Source organism: Panulirus ornatus, chromosome 20 (assembly GCF_036320965.1).
Source record: "Panulirus ornatus isolate Po-2019 chromosome 20, ASM3632096v1, whole genome shotgun sequence".
NCBI lineage: Eukaryota > Metazoa > Arthropoda > Malacostraca > Decapoda > Palinuridae > Panulirus > Panulirus ornatus.
Genome location: NC_092243.1, coordinates 5567498 through 5595435, shown reverse-complemented (window position 1 = coordinate 5595435; position 27938 = coordinate 5567498). Strand labels below are relative to the sequence as shown.

At 39.0% G+C, this 27938-nt stretch overlaps 1 protein-coding gene across 10 annotated transcripts in view; it reads left to right on the top strand.

Annotated features, from left to right (window-relative positions):
* The window catches only part of cnc (NFE2 like bZIP transcription factor cap-n-collar), a 721520-nt gene extending 694061 nt beyond the window's left edge, over nt 1-27459 (top strand). For 9 of the 10 annotated variants that reach the window (XM_071674581.1, XM_071674582.1, XM_071674579.1 and 6 more), the window contains 7 exons: nt 1677-1799; nt 2342-2458; nt 7315-7485; nt 17953-18060; nt 19587-19777; nt 25962-26135; nt 26801-27459. In XM_071674581.1, coding sequence (XP_071530682.1) covers nt 1677-1799; nt 2342-2458; nt 7315-7485; nt 17953-18060; nt 19587-19777; nt 25962-26135; nt 26801-26962 — 1046 coding nt within the window. In that variant the 3' untranslated portion in view covers nt 26963-27459. The remainder of the gene's footprint in view (nt 1-1676; nt 1800-2341; nt 2459-7314; nt 7486-17952; nt 18061-19586; nt 19778-25961; nt 26136-26800) is intronic. The other variant, XM_071674580.1, reaches the window with a different exon arrangement.
* Nucleotides 27460-27938: the final 479 nt, after the last annotated feature.

The window sequence follows — 27938 nt, the reverse complement described above, 5'->3', positions numbered from 1 at the left end:
CAACTTCTTCACTTATCCTGTCAACAATGATGACCCGCAGGTTCTCTTCTATTGCTAGCATTCTTTCCCCTCTTCATAGACTATCTCGCCTCAACTACTGGTACCAACCCTATTGGCTGTATGCTGATGATTCCACTCTACACATTTCAGCTCACTCCCCTCCCCCTTCTTTCTTTTTCTGATGTTCATTCTCTTTCTCATACTGAACATATATCCTCTCTCGGTTTGTATCTGTGCAGTATCTTTGAATGGAGCAGTAATCTAGTTGAATCACATAGTGCTAAAATGCAGTTTCTCCTTGGATCTCTTTCTCAGGGTCACTCATCTCTTTCTGTTCAGTCTCAAAACAATGCAGTTCAACCCATTAATAACAAACATTTTGATCATAAACATTTCCATTTTATCCTGGAAACCCCTCCATGTATGTTGTTGTTACTATGATGTCAGGATGTTGTGTGATGGTGATGGCCTCTGCATATAAGAGGACTTTCATGTTGTGGTTTGCTAGTAATTCTAAACCATTGCTAATGGTAAGGGTGGATCAAGTCTTCCTTTGGAAAACACAGCAGTGTCAGTAATAGTAAAAAGGATATAATATTAATTATCATGAATATGGCAGAAACAGTATTATTGTTACTGATTTTAATACAAGTAATACAGGAGTTTGGGACAATTCATTATGAAGTGGCTCTGTTTGCTTTGCACATAACTCTGCCAGACAGCATTGCAAAGAGATTAGATAAAGTATCAGTTCATCCTCTTTTGATATAGTTTGTAATATTAGTCAGAATGTTTGATTTAGTTGGTCTTGCAAGAGTGTAGACATTTTTTAGAAACCTACAAAAAGACTCCCCATTTCACATATTTTAGTGTTTGATGTTGATAATGTAATTTTTCATCAATTTTGACTTATGTGCTAAGTTATGATATATGTGAAGTGCAAAGAGAGCATGTCGAGGTATAGGAAGTGATACCAAAAGAGCTAGCATGAAAGATATACTGACAGATCATGGACAATGACCTGCTTTAGAAATGTTGTTGTAATTCAGAATTTTGGTGCAGACAGATAAATATATACAGACGTTTTTAAGAGCTAAGTGCAGATTTTTTCAGATTGTAGTGTAGTAATAATATGTGAAAGTATTAGCAAAACTGGAACTGCTTTGCAATTGCTATGCTCAATATGAAGTTTCTTATATAGTGAGATTCATGTTAAAATTCCCAAATTGTACATATATACCCATTCTCCTTTTTGACTGGAGTATTTTAAGACCAAACCATTTTTGGTTTTTCTTTCGTTCATAATTTTACATATGACTTGTACCTTTAATTAGTATCAAGCATTTTCCCGTGAAAAATCCTTTCAGTTTAGTCTCATTAAAGAAAGGTTCATTTTATCACTGCCATTTTAATTGCTTATTGGCAGTAAGTAGACTGAAACCTTTAATGTATTACAATTTACTTCTGTTGTTGGTGAAGTCTCATAGTTTCTTCAGAATGTAAAATGTCATACAAGTTGCAAATGATCTTACTTTAGTAGGATATCATTAGAACGTACAGTGTTAGTGGAACAAAGACTCTTAATATCTTCCTTGAATGGAGTTTCCTGTATCACTGTCTTATAGTATGTAGGGGTTGTGATGACTAAAGTGATAGTGTATTATTGCCGGGTGCAGCTGGGTGCGCGCTACCTCAGCTTGGTGGTGAGGAAGGTGTGGACGTCTCCAGTGACTCTGCAGTGTCCTCCCTTAGTCCTGATGAACCGTGGGGCACAGTCGACCACACTACACAATCCTCAGGTACACCTACACGTGCACAGATGCTCACATGGCATTTTAATATCACAAAAGAATTTACAAATTAACATTTTGCAGTGTTGTAAAAAGCTGTATTTAAGAGTTATTATGTGATTTTTTTTACTGTGCTGTACTCAGAAAATTGAGGAAGTTAATTAAGAAGAATCTTTTTCAGTTGGTTCAAGGGTATAAACATGATTAAGGATTTCAGGTGAACATGCTATAAAAAGACTAAACATGTCATGCAAGTTGGCTTAGATAAGGATTTCACTTATAATCTCTTTCCTTGACTTATTCTTGTCTGCTTAAAGTACCTTTCTTTGTTAACTTAACCTTTTTACCAGTTTTATCACTCAAGTTGTGTTGGTTTATATAGCTCTGGGAAATACTGCATGTAATCATGTGTTCTAATCTTAGTACCTGAAACCCAGATGCCTATTCAGAAATGCAATGTGATAGAATGTATTAGTAATTTTATGAGTAGACTGATTGTTAGTTTTTGTTTTTTATGGATTGTATCATATGGGCATTATTATGGATCACAGATAGTAGCAGTCGAAACCAAAGTGGGGATTATAATGCAGGAAGTTACCGATATGGCCCTGAAGACCCTCACCGGATGCCTCCTCTACCATTAAAGAAACAACATATGTTTGGCAGAGGTAAGAGAGATGGTCTTGACAATTTATAGGACAATTATCCTAAAGATATTGCTGGTTTTCTATACTGATGTCTAAGAAAGATAAAGTAAATGTTTTATGTTTACAAGCCAGACATAGACTGATAACATAAAAAGAGTGATGAGTGACCTTGTAGAGGCTGTGTGTACCTGATCCCAACAGTGAATTGGGATTGAAATAATGATATGAATATCTTTTTTTTTCCTCATGTTAGTAAGGCAGCACCAGGATCAGACAAAGAAATGGCCTCATTTGCTCACATCTACACCTAGCTGTCATGTCATGCACTGAAACTGCAACCTCTATCCATATGTGGGTCCCACAGACCTTTACATGGTTTACCCAAACCTCCTTACACACCCTGATTCAGCCCACTAAATAGCATGTTTTCCCCTATATACCTTGTCATTCTAATTCACTGTCCTTCACACACCTGCACCCTCCTGGATGTTTAAACCTCAGACACTCAGAGCATATTTCACTTGGTTCTTCCACCTCCTTTTAATATTCTCCCTTTTTCTTGTTCCCTCCACTTCCAACATGTATATCCTCTGAGCCATTCTCATTTATCCTCCCCATTTGTCCATACCATTTCAGCTCACCCTCTTCAGCTTTCTAATAAATCCTCCTCTTTCTGTCACACCTCTGTGTTACCATATTATTTCTTATTCAGTCAACCCTCCTTACACTACATATTGCCCTCAAACATTTCATTTCTAACACATCCACTCTCTTCTCCACATTTATATATCTTTTATATATCTTTTCATCCATAAAACTCTGATAGACGACTTTACCATCCACACACTCCTCAGTATGTCCAAGACCTTAGTCCCCTCGTCCACCTTATGACTTCTACTTCCATGATTCTGTACACTTTCACTTACACTCCCAAGTGTCTAAAACTTCCTGCTTCCTACAGATTCCATCCATTCAGTATCACTTTCCAACCAACATGTCTCTCCCCATAATTGAACTTGATAACTATTCTTTTATTTTAAATCTTAAATCAAATTCTCTACCAAACTCAGGTTTGTTAGGATGTGAATTTGAAGGAAGAAAACTTTGTGGAAGTGAAGTGATTCAGATATCTGGCAATGGTCTTGGCAATAAATGGAACTATGAAATCTAGGGTGAGTCATAAGTTGGGTGATAGGGCAAAGGTCCCGGGAGCATTGAGGAAAGTGTGGTAAAAGAAATCACTATCTGAGAGGGCTAATAAGGGTACAATTGAAAGCATAGTATCCTTCATGGTGTTCTATGGATGCAAGGCATAGGGTATAGATGAGAATGCATGGAAGAAGGAGAATGTGATAGAAAGGAAATGTTTTAGGAAAACAAGTGATGTCATGAGGGTTCAAGTAAGAAATGAAAGGATAGGAGTGCACATAGACACAGACAACATCACAACACTTTATGACCTGTGGTCCCAGCCAGTACATATGGCCAGCTTTCTGAGTGTATGAGTTTGGAAGACTGTGTGAAACAGTGAAATTAAGAAAAAATTGTGAACAAAAGCAAGGGTATTAGGTGTAGCAGTGCAAAGGGACAGGCTTGTTGGGATTCTGACCATGAGTGGAAGAAATTTGGAAGAAGTCAGGTGTTTTAGATACCTGCGTGTGGACATAGCAGGGTGGGTGAAGGCTGAGGGGGCATTGAGGAATGTGTGGTAATAGAGGTCATAATCTGGTAAGGCAAAAATGGGTATGTTTGAAAGTATTGTTGTCCCAACAATGTTGTATTGATGTGAAGCTTGGGCTGTAAGTGAGAATGAGTGAAGGGTAGATGGGTTGGAAATGAAATGTTTGAGGACAATATGTCATGTGAGATGGTTTGATGAAATAGTAAAAGGAGTAAGAGAAGATATGATAAGAAGAAGAGTGGGATTGAGAGGGCTGAAGAGGGTGTGCTGAAATCATTTAAACATATAGAGAGAGTGAGTGTGGAGAGGTTGGCAAAGAAGATATATGTCAGAAGTGGAGGGGACAAGGAGAAAGGGGAGACCAGATTGGAGATGGAAGGATGAAGTGAAAAAGATATTTTGAGTGCTTCCGGCCAGAACATGCAGGAGGGTGAGGGGCGTGCAAGGAATAAAGTGAATTAGAATGATGTAGTATACCAGGGTCGACATTCTGTCAATGGACTGAACCAGAGCATGTGAAGCATCCGGGATAAACCATGGAAAGGTCTTTGGGGCCTGGCTGTGGATAGGGAGTTCTGGTCTCAGTACATTACACATGACAGCTAGAGACTGAGTGTGAATGAATGTGGCCTTTTTTGTCTTTTTTCATGGCACTACCTCACTGACACGGAGTGGCGATGCTGTCTCCTGTGGGGCAGGATGGTGCCAGGAATGGATGAAGGCAAGCGAGTATGAATAGATACGTGTTTATATATGAATATGGCTGTGGATTTGGAAAGGGAGCTGTGGTTTCGGTGCATTATACATAACGGCTAGAGAGTGTGTGTTAACGAATGTGGATTTTGTTGTCTTTTCCTAGTGCTACCTCGCACACGTGTGGGGAGAGGGGGGGTGTCATTTCATCTGTGGCGGAATGGTGATGGGAATGAATAAAGGCAGCAAGTATGAATTATGTACATGTGCATATATGTATATGTCTGTGTATGTATATATATGTATATTTTGAAATTTCCAGCCCCCCGCTCCCTCCCCTTTTAGTCACCTTCTAAGACATGCAGGGAATACGTGGGAAGTATTCTTTCTCCCCCATCCCCAGTGAGGATATACACACACACACACACACACACACACACACACACACACACACACACACACACACACTGGTGGATAGGGGAGGAAAAATACTACGCACGTATCAGGTACATGTACAAGGTGACTATCATGTACAAGGTGACTATAAGGGGTGGGAAAGGGAAGTGCTGGAAATCCTCCCAAACTGGTATTTTCCACAGAAGGGACAGAGAGAAAAGCCAAATGAAGTGTTTTCTTCTAAGGTTTAGTCATCTGTTACTGACCCCTCCTTGCTTACTGTAAGAAAATAGTGATCATATATGAAAGAATACATATAAGCAGAAACCTTGTAAAAGGGGTTGGATCTCTGCCATGAAACTAAGTACTCTCTCTTGCTACATACAGGTTGTTTGTCCAATTTTCACCTCAGAGATGGTGGAGATTAGTGTCATGACCATAGACCAGAATGTCTGGGCACAAAAATTCTGTTCTTTTTGTAAAGGTCATGGAAGTCAGTGTTAAACTTACTGGCTTCAAGATTTTAGTTCCTAAATCTGTAGCATGAAAGTAGGCAAAAAATGTCCCTAGTGAGAGAGAGAGAGAGAGAGAGAGAGAGAGAGAGAGAGAGAGAGAGAGAGAGAGAGAGAGAGAGAGAGAGAGAGAGTACTGTAATGGAGATATATCATTTTGCCTGCAAGAGTTGATGTAATTTCTCACAAAGTGACCAACATCCAAAGGATTTCTATCTTCAGAATTTTATGTTCATTTTCTCAAGCATGTATGTAAAAGAAAATATAGAGATAGCTGAATGTATGCTCTGATACACATTGTTTTCCATTCTGCATAGATGTATTTCCTATTTGTATAGGTATCTTTTTGAGTTTTCTGAGAGAATTGGAAGAATCATTTGTAACTGAATTGAGATATTCAAAAGTTTTTGTAGCTTTTTTCATTGCAAGAACAATTACTGGTAGCTCTGTAATAACAAACAAGAATGCATTTCAAAACTTTTGGCTGTGGGATTTCATATTATTTCCATTCCAGTTTAGAGTAGTTTGTTGAGATCCTTTTTACCTTTATTTCAGCAAAGATGGGAGCTTTTGATGGCTTTTGATCTTGGTTTTACAGGAAGAAAGTTAGCCTAATTCACAGGAATCTCTCATAATTTTAGGATAGCTTTTATTGGTAGAATAATTCAAACATAAAGTTTCTTTCTAAAACAGATGGTTAAACATTGGTATAAGGTGACTTTCATACAGTCCTGGCACACTTCTTTAGTTCATCATCATTAGTGTCCAATCCAGATCCTGAAAAAGTCAATACAATACTCGTATGAGAGATTGAATAATAGAAAGTTTGTCCCTCCAGGCCCTTTTAAGCCACTGTCTGCAGGGAACATTTTTGTGTCAATGTGGCAATCCTTTCACAACCAGGGCTGACTGCTAAACCTCATGGTGTAAGGAAATTGTCTTTTTCCATGTCTTTTTTTAAGTAATCTATAATTAGTTGAGAGTAGAAAAAGAGTTTTGTAGAATTCAACATACAGTTCATACATTACCTATAATATATACCTTTGCTCAGATTTGCTCTGGATGTGGTACTGTAAGGAGGGGAATGACTCAGATCAAAGGTCAATTTTTGCTGAGGGCAAGGTATTTTGTAAGAGACTCGTTCATGTGGGTATGATCTTTGATGCTCTTATAGTTCATGGTGGATGTTAGAAATGTAGACTGAGCCCTTTGAGAATCCAATTCTTTTCACAATCCCTTTTGTGATGAGAAGTAATTCTTAAAAACTATTTGTGGAGCCCTCACAGTAACAGACAAGAGGCAGAGACTCTATAGAACAGTGAAAGATATAGGTTGATTGCCTGGTGATGCCACCTGACTATCCATGTCCATAAGTTTATGGTTTGCTTTATGATTACTAAGGCTCCATGAAGGGCCTCATGCATATCTGGTACCAAAGAGGTGAAATCCAAAAGGATGCATTCTTTGTGGGGGCATAATGTTATTTGAACCCAATCATGGTTAAGTGCTCCCTTTGATGCTCAAAGGGCTCTGCGTAGAGAAATAATTTACATGTGTTTTGAGACTAAGCCTTTGGTTCTTGTTTTTTTCTTAAGGTGGAACAACAGGAAGCTTAGGGGGCGGCAGTGGCAGCAGTGTCGGGACTTTAGGGGGTTATGGAAGTCACTACCCACCTCCTCCTAGTATACCCTCCATGGAAGGGGCTACAGCTCTTGATCCTGCTGAGATGAAATATTCCTGCACGATGGACTTCCGTTCTCAGGGGGGTGAGTAAAATAGAAGCAACATATTCATTGCAGTCATGAGTCTAGTTTTGGTGCATTATGCATGGTAGCTGGAGAGTGGATGTGAGCAAAGGAGGTCATTCCTCTGTTTGTTCCTGGGACTACCTTGCTAATGGTGGAATGTGTACAAAATATATAAACACATATGTCCCTAGGGTTGAGTAGAAAGAATTCTACCTTCGTATTCCTTGCATGTCATTGAAGGTGACTAAATGAGGTGAGAAGGGAGCTGGAACCCTCTCCTACCCCTTGTATTCACAAAGAACACAAAGGAATTCAGACACCAACAGACCACTGGGTCCTTTCAAGGCTGTTTGTGATTGTGGATTCCAGAAACTCACAGACTAGTGTGGTGAAAGTTAGAAGGTATACATATAATTCAAAGGTAATAACCTTTGGGAGGGGGCGAAAATTCTGGGGGCCTTGAAGAATGTGTGGAAGTCGAGAACATTATCTCGGAAAGCAAAAATGGGTATGTTTGAAGGAATAGTGGTTCCAACAATGTTGTATGGTTGCGAGGCGTGGGCTATGGATAGAGTTGTGCGCAGGAGGATGGATGTGCTGGAAATGAGATGTTTGAGGACAATGTGTGGTGTGAGGTGGTTTGATCGAGTGAGTAACGTAAGGGTAAGAGAGATGTGTGGAAATAAAAAGAGCGTGGTTGAGAGAGCAGAAGAGGGTGTTTTGAAGTGGTTTGGGCACATGGAGAGGATGAGTGAGGAAAGATTGACCAAGAGGGTATATGTGTCGGAGGTGGAGGGAGCAAGGAGAAGAGGGAGACCAAATTGGAGGTGGAAAGATGGAGTGAAAAAGATTTTGTGTGATCGGGGCCTGAACATGCAGGAGGGTGAAAGGAGGGCAAGGAATAGAGTGAATTGGAGCGATGTGGTATACCGGGGTTGACGTGCTGTCAGTGGATTGAATCAAGGCATGTGAAGCGTCTGGGGTAAACCATGGAAAGCTGTGTAGGTATGTATATTTGCGTGTGTGGACGTATGTATATACATGTGTATGGGGGGGGGGGGTTGGGCCATTTCTTTCGTCTGTTTCCTTGCGCTACCTTGCAAACACGGGAGACAGCGACAAAGTATTAAAAAAAAAAAAAAAAAAAAAAAAAATAACCTGCAAATTGTCAGTGTGGGTAAGAAGGCACAATAATGTTAGTCTTAGACTTGAAGTGAAATACTTATCCAGTCTATTCTTAAATGTATCTGTAGTTCTGCTTTCAGCCACCATAATTGACAAATCATTCCAAGTGTTAACAATTTCTTTTGAAGAAAAATTGTATGCCTCATCCAACATAAAATGTTTGCCCACAATTTTGTATCCATTACTGCAAGTGAAATCAGACAAATGAAGTCCTAAATAACCTGACAACTTAAGATATAAAGTCTTCGATCATTTTTATTACTTGTCCTAGATCATCTTTTAGCCTTCTCTTTCATAAGCTTTATAGATTTAAGTTGTAGAATGTGCTCTGGTAAGATTTGTTTCTCAGCCTGGGAATCATTTTAGTAGCTCAACACTTAACTCGTCTTCTGTTTATGTTTTTCAGCATAGTAATGAGCAACTGCTGAAGTGCAGAACACCTGCCCATATCTTAGGAACAAGGCTCTTTGCTACCCCCACCAGTATCTGAGGAACAAGGCTCCTCGCCTCCCTCAATGGTATATGAGGAACAGGGCTCTTAGCCTCCTCCATTAATTTTAGAGGAAAAAGTCTTCTCGTTTTCCCCACCAGTACTTGAGGAATGAGGCTCCACACTTTCCCCTTTAGTACCTGAGGAACAATGAAATATTTATCATTTAATGTATAGAAGATGGTCTTTTTACATATTTCTGCTTGAGGTTTAACAGTTGGTTATGGAGTGGTTTGGGTGGGAGGGTCTTGTGCTGATGTTAAATAGTGAGTGCCATTCAGAGTGATGTGATATTGTATTGGAAGTATCTTTGCTTCATTTTGCAGTTGTTAAATGTTTTTGTTGTTAAGCAGGTGGTGGTTGTTTAGAGTGCTTTGTTTTGTTCACTTTCTTGTACCTAATTACTTGTCCCTCCTTGGTAAATATAGCATTAGGAACAAAGAACAATGTCCTTATTTGCACACACTTAGTCCGTAGCTTTCATGTATGATATTTATTGAGCCTACCATCCACAGACATATCCCACATACCGCTCCAGTGTTAACCTTGACCACTTCATATGGCATGATTCAGCTCATTGAAGCATATTGAATCACTGATGTGCCTCACCAATCTAGATTGCTCATCGTCACTTCATGAGTGCCTATTTCCCTAGTAGATAAAACCTGCCTTCACCCCGTTCAGTACTGATAACAGTAATTATTATAGGGGAGAAAGAATACTTCCCAAGTATTCCCTGCGTGTCGTAGAAGGCGACTAAAAGGGGAGGGAGCGGGTGGCTGGAAATCCTCCCCTCTCGTTTTTTTCAATTTTCCAAAAGAAGGAACAGAGAAGGGGGCCAGGTGAGGATGTTCCCTCAAAGGCCCATTCCTCTGTTCTTAACGCTACCTCGCTGATGTGGGAAATGGCGAATAGTACGAAAGTAAAAGTAAATTTTATCACCATGAGTGATAATAATAATAATAATGATAAGAACTGCATTATTTGATTAATTGCAGCTAAAGGCCAAAATTATACAGAGAACTCACACACAGCATAAACAGTGGGACCATTGAATGCAGATTAGAGGAGTTAGAGAGACAATCTTAACATAAACACTGAAGTGGAAGTCTTTTTACAGTAACAGTGGTTAAGATAGTTGGTGCTCTGGTCTCAGCCTTTGTTAAGTGCATCTTCAGGATGAGGGATTTCAGGTGTTGGGAGGCGACAGTGGCAAAGGCTGGTTCTGTAGCTTCTTGCCAGACTGTTAACAGAGGTCCAGGTGATGGATAATATGAGGGATTGTCTGGAGGACTCTATCTTGGACATCTCTTAATAAGTGGTGTAAAAGTGATGAAGGATGACCATGCATGCACTTTTCTACACCACATCTAGTATCTCATGTGTGGTAGGTAAACCAGGCTTGAAGACATCGATGTTTTAGGGAAAATAAAAGTAGTTTAGATGTTCTTGAATTTAGGTGCAGGAAGACCAAGTGGCTTGAGCTGAGAGGAGTGTTAAAGATGATAGCTAGAAGAATTGCTGATGGTACCCAAGTGTTCAGTTCAGTTTAGTTTACTGTCAAAAGTGACTGAAAATTGTTAGAATGAACAGTCTGAAGGGTGCTAGGGCCTAGTTAGTAGGGAAAAGGACACCGTTAGAAGTAAGGCAGACATGCATGTTCTTAATCTTGGTTTGGTTGGCAATGTCATGGATTGCACTGATCTAGTTCTTGATGCTGTTAAGAATTTTCTGAAGGATTGTATTGCAGGAAGAGCTGTTGTCAATCCCTATACAGTTGGTAGAGTTGTCATTATACTTCCATTCAGCAAGTGCATCCATCAGAGCAATGAGGATGAGGAAACACAAAAGACCCATCTGTGTTTCCTCTAAGATGCCATAGGCGAGGGACTGGTAGGTGGTGATAGCCCCTTAGAAGCATATAACGTGAAAGCACTCACTGAGGAAGTCCACAAACCATGGAATAAGGCTTCACCATGGCTTTGTTGATGATGATGGTTGACATATTTGAAAGCTTTGGTTAAGTCCTTTAAGGTGATAGCCTCAGTTTAGGTTACAGTACTGTAGATGGCGTCCAGGAAGTAGTAGTCTTGATTATACCAGTTTGTCATATTTATGTAAACCAAATGAAATACAAAACATTCATAAAATAAACTGGGGATTAGGATGATACCAACGGGTTATTACTCACTGAGAGAATGTGTGTGATTTCATGTTTGGGAAACATGAAATCTTACAATCAGAAAGATACTTTGACTACTGGAGAAAAGTGCTGATGACAGCATGGGTTGCTCTGACGAGTTTGTGAGAGAATTCCTTGTAGAATTATTTTGGAGTAGGTCGATGGATGTGGTGGATTTCTTACCTTGAGTGTATAGCTTTCTCATGACTGCAAATGTATGGACTGACTTAGGATGATGGGGCTTGAAGATAGAGTGGGAGGCATGTAGTGTCAAGGTTAAGGATTCTGTTGCAGATTAAGATGAAGTAATTGTTGAGCTGTTTTTTTTGCTGGAAAGGTAGTTGATTTAGGGAGAGGATGGAATCTTCTTGTGCAGACCACTCAATTTTTTTTTTATTTCTCATCCCACCAGCTAATGTTGGACTGTGACATAGCTTGGTAAGGGTGGCAGTTTCTTCACATTTGTTACTGTTAGAAGTTGATATTGTTGTGATAGAAGTCCTCATCTTGTTGCTGCATTATCCTCTCAGTGTGGGGTGTGATGAAGTCCTGGTCTTGTTGCTGTATTAGCCTGTCAGAGTGGGGTTCATCCAAGGCTTGTCAGCTGGGTATAATCATACAGATCTTCCTGGGGAGAAGTAATTATAGGCTTTCATGATGGTGTTGACATGCGTATCTCAAATATTTTCGCCATCATCCACAGGAGAGTCCAGAGTCCAAAGTGACTCCAAGCCTACATGTCTAATCTAAACATTTGGCCCAAGGGGTTGGTTTGTCTTGTTAGTGGGAGGTACCATAAACCTATGTTTGCATTGCCACCAATTAGTGGTGGATAGGGTGATACGGACGAGGAACCTTACTGACTAAAGTAAGTTCCACAGTTTTGAACCTGTTTGAAAAAGCCTGCAACTGTACCGATAAATGCAAGTGTTCCCTCTGGTCTGTGGTGTTTGAGTCTGATAATAGGGATGAAAGATGAGGGATGTGAAGAGAAGAAAAGAGAAATGAGGTGCTGTGTATCAGAAGGACCTGCATCTTACCAAAAATAGAGGCATTTTCTCATGTGATGAAAGGGGAGGAGAAGGAGAACGAGGATATAAAGAAATTGAATGATGTTAGAAGAAGCAGGGAAGATTCGCATCGTTATGCTTTAGTCTCGAGAGTGCACAATTTACCTTCTCCATCGTATATCCGGAACCTATTTATTGGCCAACCCCAATGGGAAGGGGTAACAACTGGACTGGACTGAGACTTATGCTTGAACCTACATACTCTGAGCTAGTGATGCTTCCCAATTATTTGGGATTCAGAAGAAGGAGAAAATGAGGGAGACTAGAAGCCACATGCTTGCTCCCATAAAGTGTAAACAGTGTTTCCACTTTCTGTTGCACCAGGCCTCTTGAGTCTGAAGTAATGATGGAATAGTTTTGATCCAGAACTCATATACGTGTACAGACAAGACACATATTACAAACTACAAAAGCTTAAATATTTTTTTTTAATCCCCACTCATAAGTAAGACTTTGAGAGAAAAGGGAAAGAATAACAGCAATTGTAAGAGTTTTTAAGTAGGTTATAAATCTGCTTTTTGGAGAGAGAGAGAGAGAGAGAGAGAGAGAGAGAGAGAGAGAGAGAGAGAGAGAGAGAGAGAGAGAGAGAGAGAGAGAGAGATTAGTTAAGTTGCACGAAGGGAAGTGATGACCTGAATAGCTTGGTAGCATTTTGTTTTCACTGATACTGCGCAGAAAAGAAGACCAGAATTCCTAGCAGGGAAGGTGTATGAAATGAGGTGTGGTTCTCGTCACGACTAAACTCCCCGGTTAGGGCAGTAGTACTTCGTTGGTCACTTTTCGTATGCATCCGACAACCAGCCTTTGCAGAGGATGTGTGGTCTTAAGTAAGAATGGTGGCAGACTGACCACGTAGTTAGATGTGTGAAAATTCTGGTCATGGAAGATTGTGTGCTCCCTCATTACAACAGCTCAATGTGGTGCGTGTTCTGTGCAGGATCACATAGGAGACTACCACAGTGATGCCTCTTATTTATCTTGTCTCGCGTGTTTGTGACAAGTCATCCTCTCGTTTTTTTTTTTTTCATCTGTTACTAAGGACATTATATCTGGGATGAAACCTAACTGAACACATATCGCCTAGAATGTACCTGGTCATTTGATAAGACAGTTCGATATACAACTGATAGTGTGTGTGTGTGTGTGTAGCGATGGGAAACGATGCAGATAAAAAACAGGTCATTATTGATGTTCATAGGTTTTTGGAGTTAGGATTCCATGTGTTTAATTGACGGAAAATATAAAAAAAAAAAAATAAGCACGAACATTTGGTGGTGTGTTAGTTGTCAACTCTGACATCAGGAATCTTTGGTGGGGTTGGGAAATAGTGAGACATTAAACCAAGGTTCTTGTACACACCGCAATCTATACTAGGGTGATGGTAACGTGTTCGGTGACATGTAATGATGTTTTTTGATGGTTACTTGTTTGTGAATGTTGAGGAGTTTTACACGTAACTTCCCTTCTTATTCACGCGTGAGAATTTTTTTTTTCTTTTTTACTTTCTGGTCGTGCCTTTTAGTTGATGGGTTCTCTACAGTCTCACTGAAGTGTTTCACGTCAATCTCACGGCTAAGGAACAAAGTCATTAGTATTTTTTATCCTTCGCTTATAACGTAAGAGTTCTTTGTCTCAGTGTTTGCAGCCCCCACATTAATCCCTTTCCATTAAGTCAGTGTGCCTTTAATTTAGGCGTGGTTACCTATTTGTGAAGATGGGGAGGACGTTTTGTGTGTGTGTGTGAGAGAGAGAGAGAGAGAGAGAGAGAGAGAGAGAGAGAGAGAGAGAGAGAGAGAGAGAGAGAGAGAGAGTACATAGGTACTAACTTTGCGTGAGGCTAGGGAAGCTGATAGCGGTCATCACTTATACTTCGCATATGAGCGTTCTTATTTTTACTTGAGATTTTGCCAAAAGGCGGGACAAACGCGTGGCACTCTCTACACTAGAGTTACGAAGAATCAGTGGATATGGCTGGACCGGAATGACACATGACAGCCACTGAAGTGTGTTTGCCCTCTGCGCATGTCACAAACCTTCCTCATACCAAGGCGGGTTGGTACAGGCAATATACCTCTCAGGCCGGTGGCTGCCTACCGGCCACTGCGTACCAAGAAAGAGAGTGGGGGACAGAGAGAGTAAGAGAGAGGGAGAGAGACCGGAGCCACTGTGGCAGACAACCCTTAGTGCGAGACGTTCAACGGTGCCGAGTTAGGATGACGCTGCACAATCGTAGTTTGTGCGAAATGTAATAGATGGCGCGCGGCGCAGTGTGTTGTCGCCGCAGTTATGTGGAACAGTTTATTTATGTAATATTCCACTTGGAATGGGGTACTTTCAGACAAGTGGTACTATAAAATCGTCCGAATTCACGTGGACGGTGGTAATTTGATATTGCCACTGCCATTTGTGAGCGGCAGCGAAATTTCCTCTGCTGGCAACTGCACCAGCTGCAGAGGTAAACAACATTGTTGTAGTCGACATTGCGCAGTGCAACTTTGGCTCGGTGTAAAATCTTCAAAACGGCATTAACTCCTCCAGACTTGTGGATAGCACGCATGACTTACAACCGGTGTAACCTCGGAAGTGTGTAGTGCAGCAAGCGGGTCTCGGAGAAGTGTCCATGGCGATGGTTATTCCTTGAAAGTGCTGGTCATCGGAAAGTCTGGCTAGATGAGCGTGGGGGAGACCCACCTCTGCACTAGTATGGGGGACATGGCGTGAGCCAACCTCTTGGTATGAGTTGTTCATACTTAGAGGTACCTGCGCCAGCCTATGTGCTATACCTTTTGCATCAACTAGTCCCAGGGATACCCTTCACCATCGTAGATATCACTTAGCAGGGCCACTTGGGGGACCTTTAGCTTCATATAGAGTTTCAAGATTTCTGTTTTTGTAAAGAAAATTAGTATTTTATATATACATCACGATGTTAATTGATTACCTGAAGTAGTCCAGGTCAGGTAGTGTGGCAGCAGCTCAGTGAATGATAATTAACTTGCCTTGGAGATTACATATATTACAGTAATTCATAAATAAGCTTTTGTATTTCTACATTGAATCTGGAAAGTGCCTTATAATGCCTTGACATCAATACTACAGAACGTAGTGAAACTAAGAGGAAATTATTTTGTTTTAGGAAGTAGTTTGTATTGCATCAATTTTGTAATTTTAAACGTCACCAAGATATGCCGTGAAGAAATACAGCAGTCATTGAAATACCTCTTAATCATAGAAATTCAAGGACTTACATAATCCCTGAAATACAAACATTCAGGTTGTCCAGTCAATAGGTTATGTAATTTATCTCACAAAAATAAAGCTGTAATGAAAGTAATGTCATAAAGGGTGTGTGCTGATTAGTAACTGCTAAGACTGCTTTGGTGGGGTAAACCTGTATAGTAATGATGTAAAAAGTAGATGGGTAGGATGGGTGGCAGTGAAGATAGCCCACCTGCCATATGCCAGCCACAGGTTCGGGAATCGTTCAGTTTCTTCAACACCTTTGCTAAATTGGTTCCAGGTAATTCAGGTTGTGTTTTACTTTTAATTCAACGTTTGATGTAGCTTTTATGATAATTTACCAGTGTGTCACCACATGCTGTGGCTGCATTGTGATTTGGAGCATAATCTTTTTTAAGAGATGTCAAAGAAGATAAAAGCACGGGTAGTGAGGGTTATGTATGATAGAGGGGATGAGGGAATGGGAATTTAATGTGCAAGTAGGTACTATAGCTAATGTGATAGTAGATAATACATGCATTTTAATGAAAGCTTTTAAAATCTTACCTAACCTATGAAAGTTTCACCTACACCTAGAAGAAATACACAGACATCAAGACTTCTACTGCTCGAAATCTCTTGACCTATTGCTGTGCCTGTTTGTTAACATCCAATCCCTTTTTCGCAGTGTGCAGTCATGGGTATGACTGGCATATTTTGATGAGAGTATATAACTTCAAAATAAATCTTGATCACTAAAAAGGTTAGATGAGGTTGTCATCTTATTTTTTTTGTACAAGTGTATCAGCTACATGATTTTACTTTTAATTTACCTCTCATTATTACCAATATATTACTGTCACTTTATTTGATAACATCCAGTATGACATAATGCCCCAGATCATATTATGCAACTCATCCTCTAAGCAACACAGCATTTCAGAGCAATATTACTCTGTATTCTAATATTGTTGCATAGCTAGACTAGCAAAGTACAGCATATGTAATGATGATGGTAATTCTTTTCTTTTTATGTCTAATTTAGCTCTGCATTGCTATCAGCTTTGGATGTTGTGTGATTTAGTTCTGCAGTGCCAGTTTAGTGTTTAGAGAATACAGTAACAGTTATGTTGTAGTAATGAGAGCCATATGCTGAAATCAGAAAAGAACAGAGTTCTACATATATCATGCTGTGTTGCTCACCACAAAATTTACTGGTAATAGATTCTAAAATATTTTCCATTCTCATTATAGATAATGACACGAAGCTTAGTACCTTTCATCATAAGTGTATTGGTAGTCTAGACTGTATAGCATATTCTTATAAGATATAAGAAAATTAGATATGAAAAGAGATGAAAATGAAAAATAGAATGTGTTGTGAGAAGCAAGTGTTAACAAATAAAGGCAATACAAGAATCATATTTATGTATGAAAACATTTTGACAACTATTGTTTACACAAAACTTTTGTATTTTTCTCCAATGTGCATGTTGACATTAACAGGAAGCAAAATGTGTGTGTGAAAAGTCGCTATCACCTGACAATTAGGAAATGCATACTGTACCAGCACTTGCTTGACAGAAGCAGTACGTTTTACAGTATGCTATTAGTAGGGAGAGGCTGAAGATGTGTCGTAACCAAGCAGTGATGATAGGGTGATCGTTGAGGTACCCCTTTGTTCTGCATAGCTAATGGGTACTTTGTGGGTTTCTGGAGGTACATTGTCAGGGGTGTCATACTGCCATTATGTTATTGCTTTATGGTTTTGTATATCATATCCTTGTACATTAATAGAATAAGCATGTTGTTGCCATTTTTAAAGTGCAGCATCTTAATTTGAAGCTTGAGGTGTCCATCAATGGACTTGACGTATGTCTCTCAAGAGGTACTTAACCCTCTATTTCCCATTGGCCTGGGGGTCTTTCAGAAATGTAATCCCATTGGTTGGCTTGAGAACTCTGTAGATACAGAACAGTTGCTTGCAAGATAAGTAATTTCAACATTTATTTAGTACCCTCAGCCTTGAGGGAAAAGATTTTGCATTCTTTATTATTGAAGATAGCAATGTTTTGGAAATCTTGGCTTTCGTTCTTTGGATAACCTTTTTACTTGTTAGTCAGGTCAGCAAATACCTGTAAAGCCCCGATTGATTTCTGTTCTCTTTTCCTCACTTTATTTCTTTCTTTTGAGATGACCTTTGATTGTGGCATACTTTTGATGCATATCTTTTTTTTTCCATTAAGGTATATTTTAGTGATTTGTATTAAAACAAATTCTTTGTTATCTTTTTGTGCTTTAAAAGCATATTTTATTTTTTGTTTGTTTATCATTTCCAGAGGTGTCTGGCTCTGGTGTGGAGCATGTCCAACACAACCACACATATCATATGTCCCCAGAAGGCCCATCTGGGCTTTCACGACCAACCACAAGAGATAAACCAAGGAGTAAGTAATATATTTAAGTTTCAAATGTTCTTAGACTTTATTTCAAAATATAATTCTCATGTATTTCAAAATGTAATACTTTTTCCCCCAGTCTCTTTAGACTCTTGAAACATTGTCTCATTCTCTGTAATTTTACAACTTTTTGTCCTGCTGTGCAAAGTTGAACTCAACAGTTTTTATTGCATTATATACATTTGTATTTCATATAGTTTTTCCTTTAGTTTATATAGATTTAGTGTTATCCTTCAAATTACTTTTCAACTTAATGCAATCTCCATCCACTAATATTTTCCCTCATTTGTCCTTTGTTTTTTGTCTTTGTTCATTTATGGTCTTTGAATTAAGAATAGTGCTTGATATACTTATTATACTTGAAACTTGTCTAAATTAGAACTATCGTAGCACTACTGTGAATGAGTAGTTTTGTACTTACCATGAATTAGCCTGACTATTGTAGACACATATTTGAGTAAAGGAGATGAATGTAGATGTTACATCTCTGACCATTCATACTAGGATGATTGAATTTCTATTTAGGACATAAACTGGGAAATGGAATTCTTTTAGCAGAATTTAGAACTTTGCGACTAGGTTCATTGAAATCCATGATGTGAGTTAGTGCATGGGTGGCATTGGCAGGGGTAGAAAAAGAAGCTTAGACAAGAGAGAGAGCAGGTTTAATTAGAAGTTTCAAAAAGCTGAAAAACTTTGGGTTGTTTTGCCTGTGGTATAGCAAACAACCATCATACATATAAAGGGTTTAAAAGAATGAGAAACAGATAGCTTACTGAATACATTATTCACATAGTTAAATGCAGTTTTAGTATATATCAGTAGGCAATTTGTGTCCTTATCAGCTCCCTTGAGGTGGTGGTGTTATGGTGGCATATTGGATACTTTGCCAACCCCCTAACCATCACAGTGTTCTGTGGGCTAGCTTATTCCTTTGTAAATTAGTTTTGCTGAGACCTTCTTCCACTGTGTCCTATCTTTGTTACCTTGCATTTATTCAATTTCATTGACTGTGTATCGTACCAGCTCTAGAGCTTGTTTCAAGTCCCGTTGTAAGATAATATAATTTGTCTTTCTTCACTTTTCTTATGACCTTTGCATCATATGCAAGCATATTCAGTTATGGGTCCAGTTCCTCTGGTAAGTATTATACATATATCATGGTTAGTAAATGTCTATTTGGCTTGGCACTGGTGACCTTCCCTATTTTGGGAGGGTTCTTCTAACTTAAATCCTTATTTCTCTTATACTAAGATAATTTTCTAGCCATTATGGAGTCTCCCTTTAAATCCATCCTGAAAATCGCATATCACTTCCAGCTTCCACTTTAGTACAGGTTCAAATGCCTTCAGTTAGTTCAGGAACACTATCCATCCTTTGCGTACATTTGTCTAAAATGAAGCTCTTCTTCTTATTGTATGTGTTTGTGTACAAACATGGTATTAGAAACAGTTTTTAAAATATATGTGTGCATTTGAATTCTGCTTTTCACGATTTATTTTTTCTCCATACAGATCGTAAAAATGATCCTGAACGAACAATGACCCGAGATGAAAAGCGTGCAAGGGCCATGAACCTCCCCATAACATGTGACGATATCATCAACTTACCAATGGATGAATTCAATGAGCGCATCTCTAAGTATGATCTGACTGAGGCGCAGCTCTCCCTCATCCGAGATATCCGTCGTCGTGGCAAAAATAAGGTATGCATTTTTGATAAGTGAAGGTCATTAAGAGAACTGTGGTTAAGCAGTTTTACTTCCAAATTTAAACTTTTATTTAAAGTTTTAGATTATGTATTCAATATTTTTGTACATTCTCTCAAGATGCACTGATGAGTAGCTCCTATCACTGTGCAAACAGTGATATGTGCTCTCTTTCAGATGCCCAGAAGTGAACTTCATGGAATTTAACAATATGTATTTGTGCTAGAAAGTTATGGAACAACAAGAATACATCAGTGATACCATATAAATGCCTAACAGAAAGAATGATTGAAAGTGAAACTGTGAAAGATATGGGTGTCATCATAAATGAGGAATTATAATTTGGAGAACATTTTGAGAAGATAGTGCTATTGAACTAAGCATTGAGTTGTATGATTTAGAAATCTCTCTCTAAAAGGGACAAAAAAACTACAGATGAAGATGTTTAATGTTGGAGAGAAAGAATTCTTCTTTCCTGTTTCCTGCATTTTATATGTGGTAACTAAAGGGGCAGGAGCATTTAGCTAGAAATCCCCTCCTTGTATTTCAGTTTTTAAAAGATGAAACAGGAGCCAAGTAGTGAGTACTCATCCACCTCGAAGGATGAGGCTGGCATGTCTAAGTGTGTGTGGATGTAACCATGATGAGAAGAGAGGAGAGATGGGCAGTATGTTTTAAGAAAGAAACCTAGACATTCTGGCTTTGAGTGAAACAAAGCACAAGAATAAAGGGGGAGAATGGTTTGGAAATGCCTTTGGATTACGTAAATTCGGGGTTAGAGAGGAGAAGAGCTAAGGAAAGAGTAGTACTACTGCTGAAGCAGTTGTGGGAGTGTGTGAAACAGTGGAAGGAAGTAAAGTGTGGTATGATGTGCGTGAAAATGAAAGTGGATAGCAAGATCATGAAAGGCAAGTGTTTGGAAGCAGTTGAGTAAGTGTGTCAGCAATTTTGATGTAAGAGAACAGTTATTAGTGATAGGCTATTTAAATGCAGAGGTGAGTCATGTGGCTGTTGAGGATATAATTTTGGGTCGTGGGGTATTCAGTATTATGAATGGAAATGGTGAACAGCTTGTGGAGTTGTGTGCTGAAAAAGGACAGGTGATTAGGAATATCTGGTTTAAAAAGAGGGACACAAAAGTATACGTATAAGAGAGATGGTCACTAGGCCATCTCCCCTACAAATGGGATTACAGCTTTGAAGTTTGTAGTCCAGTTTTTACTTTTCCATAAGAAGGAACAGAGAAGGGGACCAATTGAGGATTTTTCCTCTAAGGCTCAGGCCTCTGGTCTTTAGGCAACCCTGCTAATGCAGGAAATGGCGAATATGTATGAAAGATTTTTTTATTAAATATTGTAATGTTATATTAACCATAAGTGTAAGGTGTACACAGATGTACATACAAAAATTACTTATTATGTTAGCCCTATGCTTACACTTATAGCAGCTGATTATGGTGGAATTCATGAAGAAGCAATCTTTTCTTTAATTACCTAATGTTCCCTTTTTTGTGTTTCGTAGTCTTAATCATTGTTTTACACATTGTTCTCTTACACTCTGCTGTAAATTTCGTTAGCCCTATGCTTACACTTATAGCAGCTGACTATGGCGGAATTCATGAAGAAGCAATCTTTTCTTTAATTACCTAATGTTCCCTTTTTTTTGTTTCGTAGTCTTAATCATTGTTTTATACATTGCTCTGTTACACTCTGCTGTAAATTACATAAAGCATGAGCTTAAAATGAAAATGAAAGTACATATTTGTACATACAAAATGGGTTACTACATTAGCCACATACCCATAGTTACAATGACCATCTGCAACTGAACTCTTTCTGAGGAACTGATCTCTTTTTTTGTTACATAATAACATTCTCTGTATTTTCTCACCTTCTTAGTCTTATTACTTGTTTTATACATCATTTTATGCATTTTATACATCATTTTATGCATATAGCAGTAGATTACATTAACATAAGCATAAAGTTAGGGAGTGAACGCGTCCTTACATTGATTGCATTGTGAAGCAGTCTCATTTTTAGTATACAATAACATTATTTTTTGCTTAGTTACTTAGTCTTAATTTTGTTATATATTGTTTTGTTACATTTTGCTGTAACCTAATGAACCAGTACTTTAAGGTGGACAAGAATGTACATGTGTGATCATACAAATATGAGTCACTGCGTCAGATGCATGCCCACACTTTTACAATAAACAACGATGGCCATACTCATGAGAAAGCAACATCTTCTTCAGTTATACAATAATATTCTTTATGTTTGCTTAGATCCAGTTTTGATTTTTTTTTATATTACAAGAAAGATACCCGGAAAGTATTTACACAGACATAAAAATTTATACAGACATATGTTACTGTGTAAAGTGACTGACCATGGAGTACCCAGATGACCACAGTACTTAACGGCAGAGTGGGTTTTCCGAACCATGGGAGATTTTCAAACTATAGATTGCCTCACTGAAGATATTTCACTGTAATATGAAAGAATGAGATAAGTAAATCTAGAAGAATTCCTTGTCGTAAATGAGAAGAGCTTATGTGACATACATTTCTGTTTGATGCTTTTTACATATGACTAGGAATTCTTGATTCCTTCATCTAAGAGCTTATTCAGAAAGATGGTGTGACTTTTGTGCATTTTCCATAATGAAATAAAAATCTTGCTCAAGGTTAGCCATAATGTCATTAATGATAGACTTTTTTTTTTTTTTTTTTTTTTTATACTTTGTCGCTGTCTCCCGCGTTTGCGAGGTAGCGCAAGGAAACAGACGAAAGAAATGGCCCAACCCCCCCCATACACATGTATATACATACGTCCACACACGCACATATACATACCTACACAGCTTTCCATGGTTTACCCCAGACGCTTCACATGTCTTGATTCAATCCACTGACAGCACGTCAACCCCGGTATACCACATTGCTCCAATTCACTCTATTCCTTGCCCTCCTTTCACCCTCCTGCAAGTTCAGGCCCCGATCACACAAAATCTTTTTCACTCCATCTTTCCACCTCCAATTTGGTCTCCCTCTTCTCCTCGTTCCCTCCACCTCCGACACATATATCTTCTTGGTCAACCTTTCCTCACTCATTCTCTCCATGTGCCCAAACCATTTCAAAACACCCTCTTCTGCTCTCTCAACCACGCTCTTTTTATTTCCACACATCTCTCTCACCCTTACGTTACTTACTCGATCAAACCACCTTACACCACACATTGTCCTCAGACATCTCATTTCCAGCACATCCATCCTCCTGCGCACAACTCTATCCATAGCCCACGCCTCGCAACCATACAACATTGTTGGAACCACTATTCCTTCAAACATACCCATTTTTGCTTTCCGAGATAATGTTCTCGACTTCCACACATTCTTCAAGGCTCCCAGAATTTTCGCCCCCTCCCCCACCCTATGGTCCAATTCTGCTTCCATGGTTCCATCCGCTGCCAGATCCACTCCCAGATATCTAAAACACTTCACTTCCTCCAGTTTTTCTCCATTCAAACTCACCTCCCAATTTACTTGACCCTCAACCCTACTGTACCTAATGACCTTGCTCTTATTCACATTTACTCTTAACTTTCTTCTTCCACACACTTTACCAAACTCCGTCACCAGCTTCTGCAGTTTCTCACATGAATCAGCCACCAGCGCTGTATCATCAGCGAACAACAACTGACTCACTTCCCAAGCTCTCTCATCCCCAACAGACTTCATACTTGCCCCTCTTTCCAAAACTCTTGCCTTTACCTCCCTAACAACCCCATCCATAAACAAATTAAACAACCATGGAGACATCACACACCCCTGCCGCAAACCTACATTCACTGAGAACCAATCACTTTCCTCTCTTCCTACACGTACACATGCCTTACATCCTCGATAAAAACTTTTCACTGCTTCTAACAACTTGCCTCCCACACCATATATTCTTAATACCTTCCACAGAGCATCTCTATCAGCTCTGTCATATGCCTTCTCCAGATCCATAGATGCTACATACAAATCCATTTGCTTTTCTAAGTATTTCTCACATACTTTCTTCAAAGCAAACACCTGATCCACACATCCTCTACCACTTCTGAAACCACACTGCTCTTCCCCAATCTGATGCTCTGTACATGCCTTCACCCTCTCAATCAATACCCTCCCATACAATTTACCAGGAATACTCAACAAACTTATACCTCTGTAATTTGAGCACTCACTCTTATCCCCTTTTCCTTTGTACAATGGCACTATGCACGCATTCCTCCAATCCTCAGGCACCTCACCATGAGCCATACATACATTAAATAACCTTACCAACCAGTCAACAATACAGTCACCCCCTTTTTTAATAAATTCCACTGCAATACCATCCAAGCCTGCTGCCTTGCCGGCTTTCATCTTCCGCAAAGCTTTCACTACCTCTTCTCTGTTTACCAAATCGTTTTCCCTAACCCTCTCACTTTGCACACCACCTCGACCAAAACACCCTATATCTGCGACTCTATCATCAGACACATTCAACAAACCTTCAAAATACTCACTCCATCTCCTTCCCACATCACCACTACTTGTTATCACCTCCCCATTTGCGCCCTTCACTAAAGTTCCCATTTGCTCCCTTGTCTTACGCACTTTATTTACCTCCTTCCAGAACATCTTTTTATTCTCCCTAAAATTTAATGATACTCTCTCACCCCAACTCTCATTTGCCCTTTTTTTCACCTCTTGCACCTTTCTCTTGACCTCCTGTCTCTTTCTTTTATACATCTCCCACTCAATTGCATTTTTTCCCTGCAAAAATCGTCCAAATGCCTCTCTCTTCTCTTTCACTAATACTCTTACTTCTTCATCCCACCACTCACTACCCTTTCTAATCAACCCACCTCCCACTCTTCTCATGCCACAAGCATCTTTTGCGCAATCCATCACTGACTCCCTAAATACATCCCATTCCTCCCCCACTCCCCTTACTTCCATTGTTCTCACCTTTTTCCATTCTGTACACAGTCTCTCCTGGTACTTCCTCACACAGGTCTCCTTCCCAAGCTCACTTACTCTCACCACCTTCTTCACCCCAACATTCACTCTTCTTTTCTGAAAACCCATACAAATCTTCACCTTAGCCTCCACAAGATAATGATCAGACATCCCTCCAGTTGCACCTCTCAGCACATTAACATCCAAAAGTCTCTCTTTCGCACGCCTGTCAATTAACACGTAATCCAATAACGCTCTCTGGCCATCTCTCCTACTTACATAAGTGTACTTATGTATATCTCGCTTTTTAAACCAGGTATTCCCAATCATCAGTCCTTTTTCAGCACATAAATCTACAAGCTCTTCACCATTTCCATTTACAACACTGAACACCCCATGTATACCAATTATTCCCTCAACTGCCACATTACTCACCTTTGCATTCAAATCACCCATCACTATAACCCGGTCTCGTGCATCAAAACCACTAACACACTCATTCAGCTGCTCCCAAAACACTTGCCTCTCATGATCTTTCTTCTCATGCCCAGGTGCATATGCACCAATAATCACCCACCTCTCTCCATCAACTTTCAGTTTTACCCATATTAGTCGAGAATTTACTTTCTTACATTCTATCGCATACTCCAACAACTGGCAAATGGCAAAAATTAGTTGTTCATTAAGCAGAACAGACATCTGTGCAGTCTGACAGCAGAGAACATCTGTATAATATTTTGAAACGAACATGTCATGAGCCATGTTTAGTGATCTCAGGTTCTGTGACTTATTCTAAACTTTTAGAAAGGCAGTGTCCATCTGGCATCTTTCTTTTCTGTCAAAGGTATTCATTGTGGCCAGGCCTTGTATGAAATGAGGGAAATAAAAGAATAGTATTTTAAGAGGATAAGGTAAAAAAAGAAAAGGAAAAGTGGAGTTAGGTACATGGTATAAACTAGGAAAAGATATAAAGTTTAACCTGGTATTTTAATTTTGCTGAGAAAAAGCAAGACCACCAGTTGTGGCATAGAGTTTGTAAGATTATTTCAGGTTCTTCAAGATCTATAATTCAGGATGAATGTTTGTATGTGGCCTTCATATGAACAAGCAGGAGCATAGATTTTACTAACAAAGTTCTATCCATGATTTCTTGACATATTTTTCACTTGCTTTTATGTATTTTAGGTAGCTGCTCAGAATTGTCGCAAACGTAAACTCGACCAGATTCTGCACTTGGCAGATGAAGTGAAGGCAATTCAGAACCGCAAGAATGAACTTTACAATGAGTTTGAATACTTGAACAGTGAACGGTCTCGTATTAAACACAAATTTTCAATGTTGTATCGACACATCTTTCAGGTATGTATTAACTTGACTTTATAAAAATTTTCTTTTTCAGTGCCTTAAGGTACCTTAGGGTTTTCCTTACCACCACCACCATAATATTGTTCAGAATACAGAATTCAAAAAAGTTGTATGACAACAGTAAGTTTAAGAAATGTGGCCCCATAAGTGTAGAACCCCCTCCCAAATGTGTTTTATTACAAGGTGTAATTAAACTTATATTTATTGAACAAACCTATATTTATGCTTGTCCACACTGAGAGAAAATATTTAAAGCTTTTTGGCTAAAACTTTTACTATGTTACAAATTCATCAGTGATTAAGGTCATTTTACTGTTAGGTGGATTTACTACTCCACCCCAGAAAGAGCTAGTAATCCATGCGTTTGTGTGCCTGAAGATCTTAACTCACTGGCTTAACAAAATGTGACTTTTGAAGCTAAATAATTCAGGCTGGGAATCCTTAGCACAGTGTGCTTTTATGCTGATTCATACCTTTCTGCTTTATACACACTCCTGGACACAGACACCAACTTATGCAGTTTCTCGCCCAAATCTGCAAACAGTACCTTATCAGCAGACAATAACTAAATCATGATTATAATAACCGTAACAGTTTTTTGTTTTAGAATAGTCTGCCCCACTTTAATTTATATTTGTTTGTCTTCATTTTTTTTTTAGAGTCTACGTGATCCTGATGGTAATCCATATTCTCCACATGAATACTCATTGCAACAGTCAGCAGATGGAAGTATTCTCCTAGTTCCTCGGTCATCTCCCACTCACTCCATGGACCCAAGCACAAGTAATAAACCTAGAGGCAAGGAGGATCCCAAGCAGTGAGCTACATTCCTTACCCCCCCACTACACTGCTTGACCTAATTATCTAGGATCCACCTCAGTGGAATAAACCATTTTGAACATCAAATTGATAGTGCACTAGAACTCATCTTTGCTTCATAAGTCTAAGTAGAGTGCTGCAAAACCTGCCATGGTGCTACCACACCAAGTTCAGTGTTATATAAATACCAGTAGAATCCTCCATGGTGCTGTAATATTTCTTGAAACTTGAATCTTTATGATTTAAATCGGTGAGAAGCTTGTATGTTACTGTGCTGTATGTATTATAGTAATTCACAAGAATAAGGAGCTGAAGTATTTTGACTTGTGATGTCTATGGTGTTGAAGAGCTTTGTCAGAATGCAGTGATTTATGGATGATATTTTGCCAGATTACCAGTAACACATTTCAAGCTAAAGTTGATCATGTTATAGCTAACCTTTCTTGAATCACTATATTTTTTACCTTGAAAATTACTACCAAACTAATTCTACATGAGGCTAAGAGGCTGTGATAATATGAGTAAAGCTGTTTCATGCAGATAACAAAAAAGATCTCTTAAAGTATTTCACAACTCAGAGAGTTCTTATTCTTCGTATCACAGCTCACACATAACATGTTAAATTTTTAAGTATAGGAATTTCAGGTGTAACTTCTTGTAGAACAGGCAGTGATAATACCTCTGTGAAGTAGATAATTTGCTGTCAAGCATCTTAGTCATGTAAAAAATAGGCATCTCTGTTCCCTTGAGTGGGTAGTGTGCCACAGTGGGGCAAGGGGGGATTAGGAAATTATAATCAGTGCAAAAATGAAACTGTCTAGACAATGTAAATATAGAGAACATGGTTTTAAGGACCATCTTGATATGTATTGATCTCACATTTATGTATTTGGCTAAATTTTATGCAAAATTTTTAAAGCTTCACTCTCAGTAAAAATGTTCTAAAGTCAGAATTATTGTTCATTGATTTATTGATAT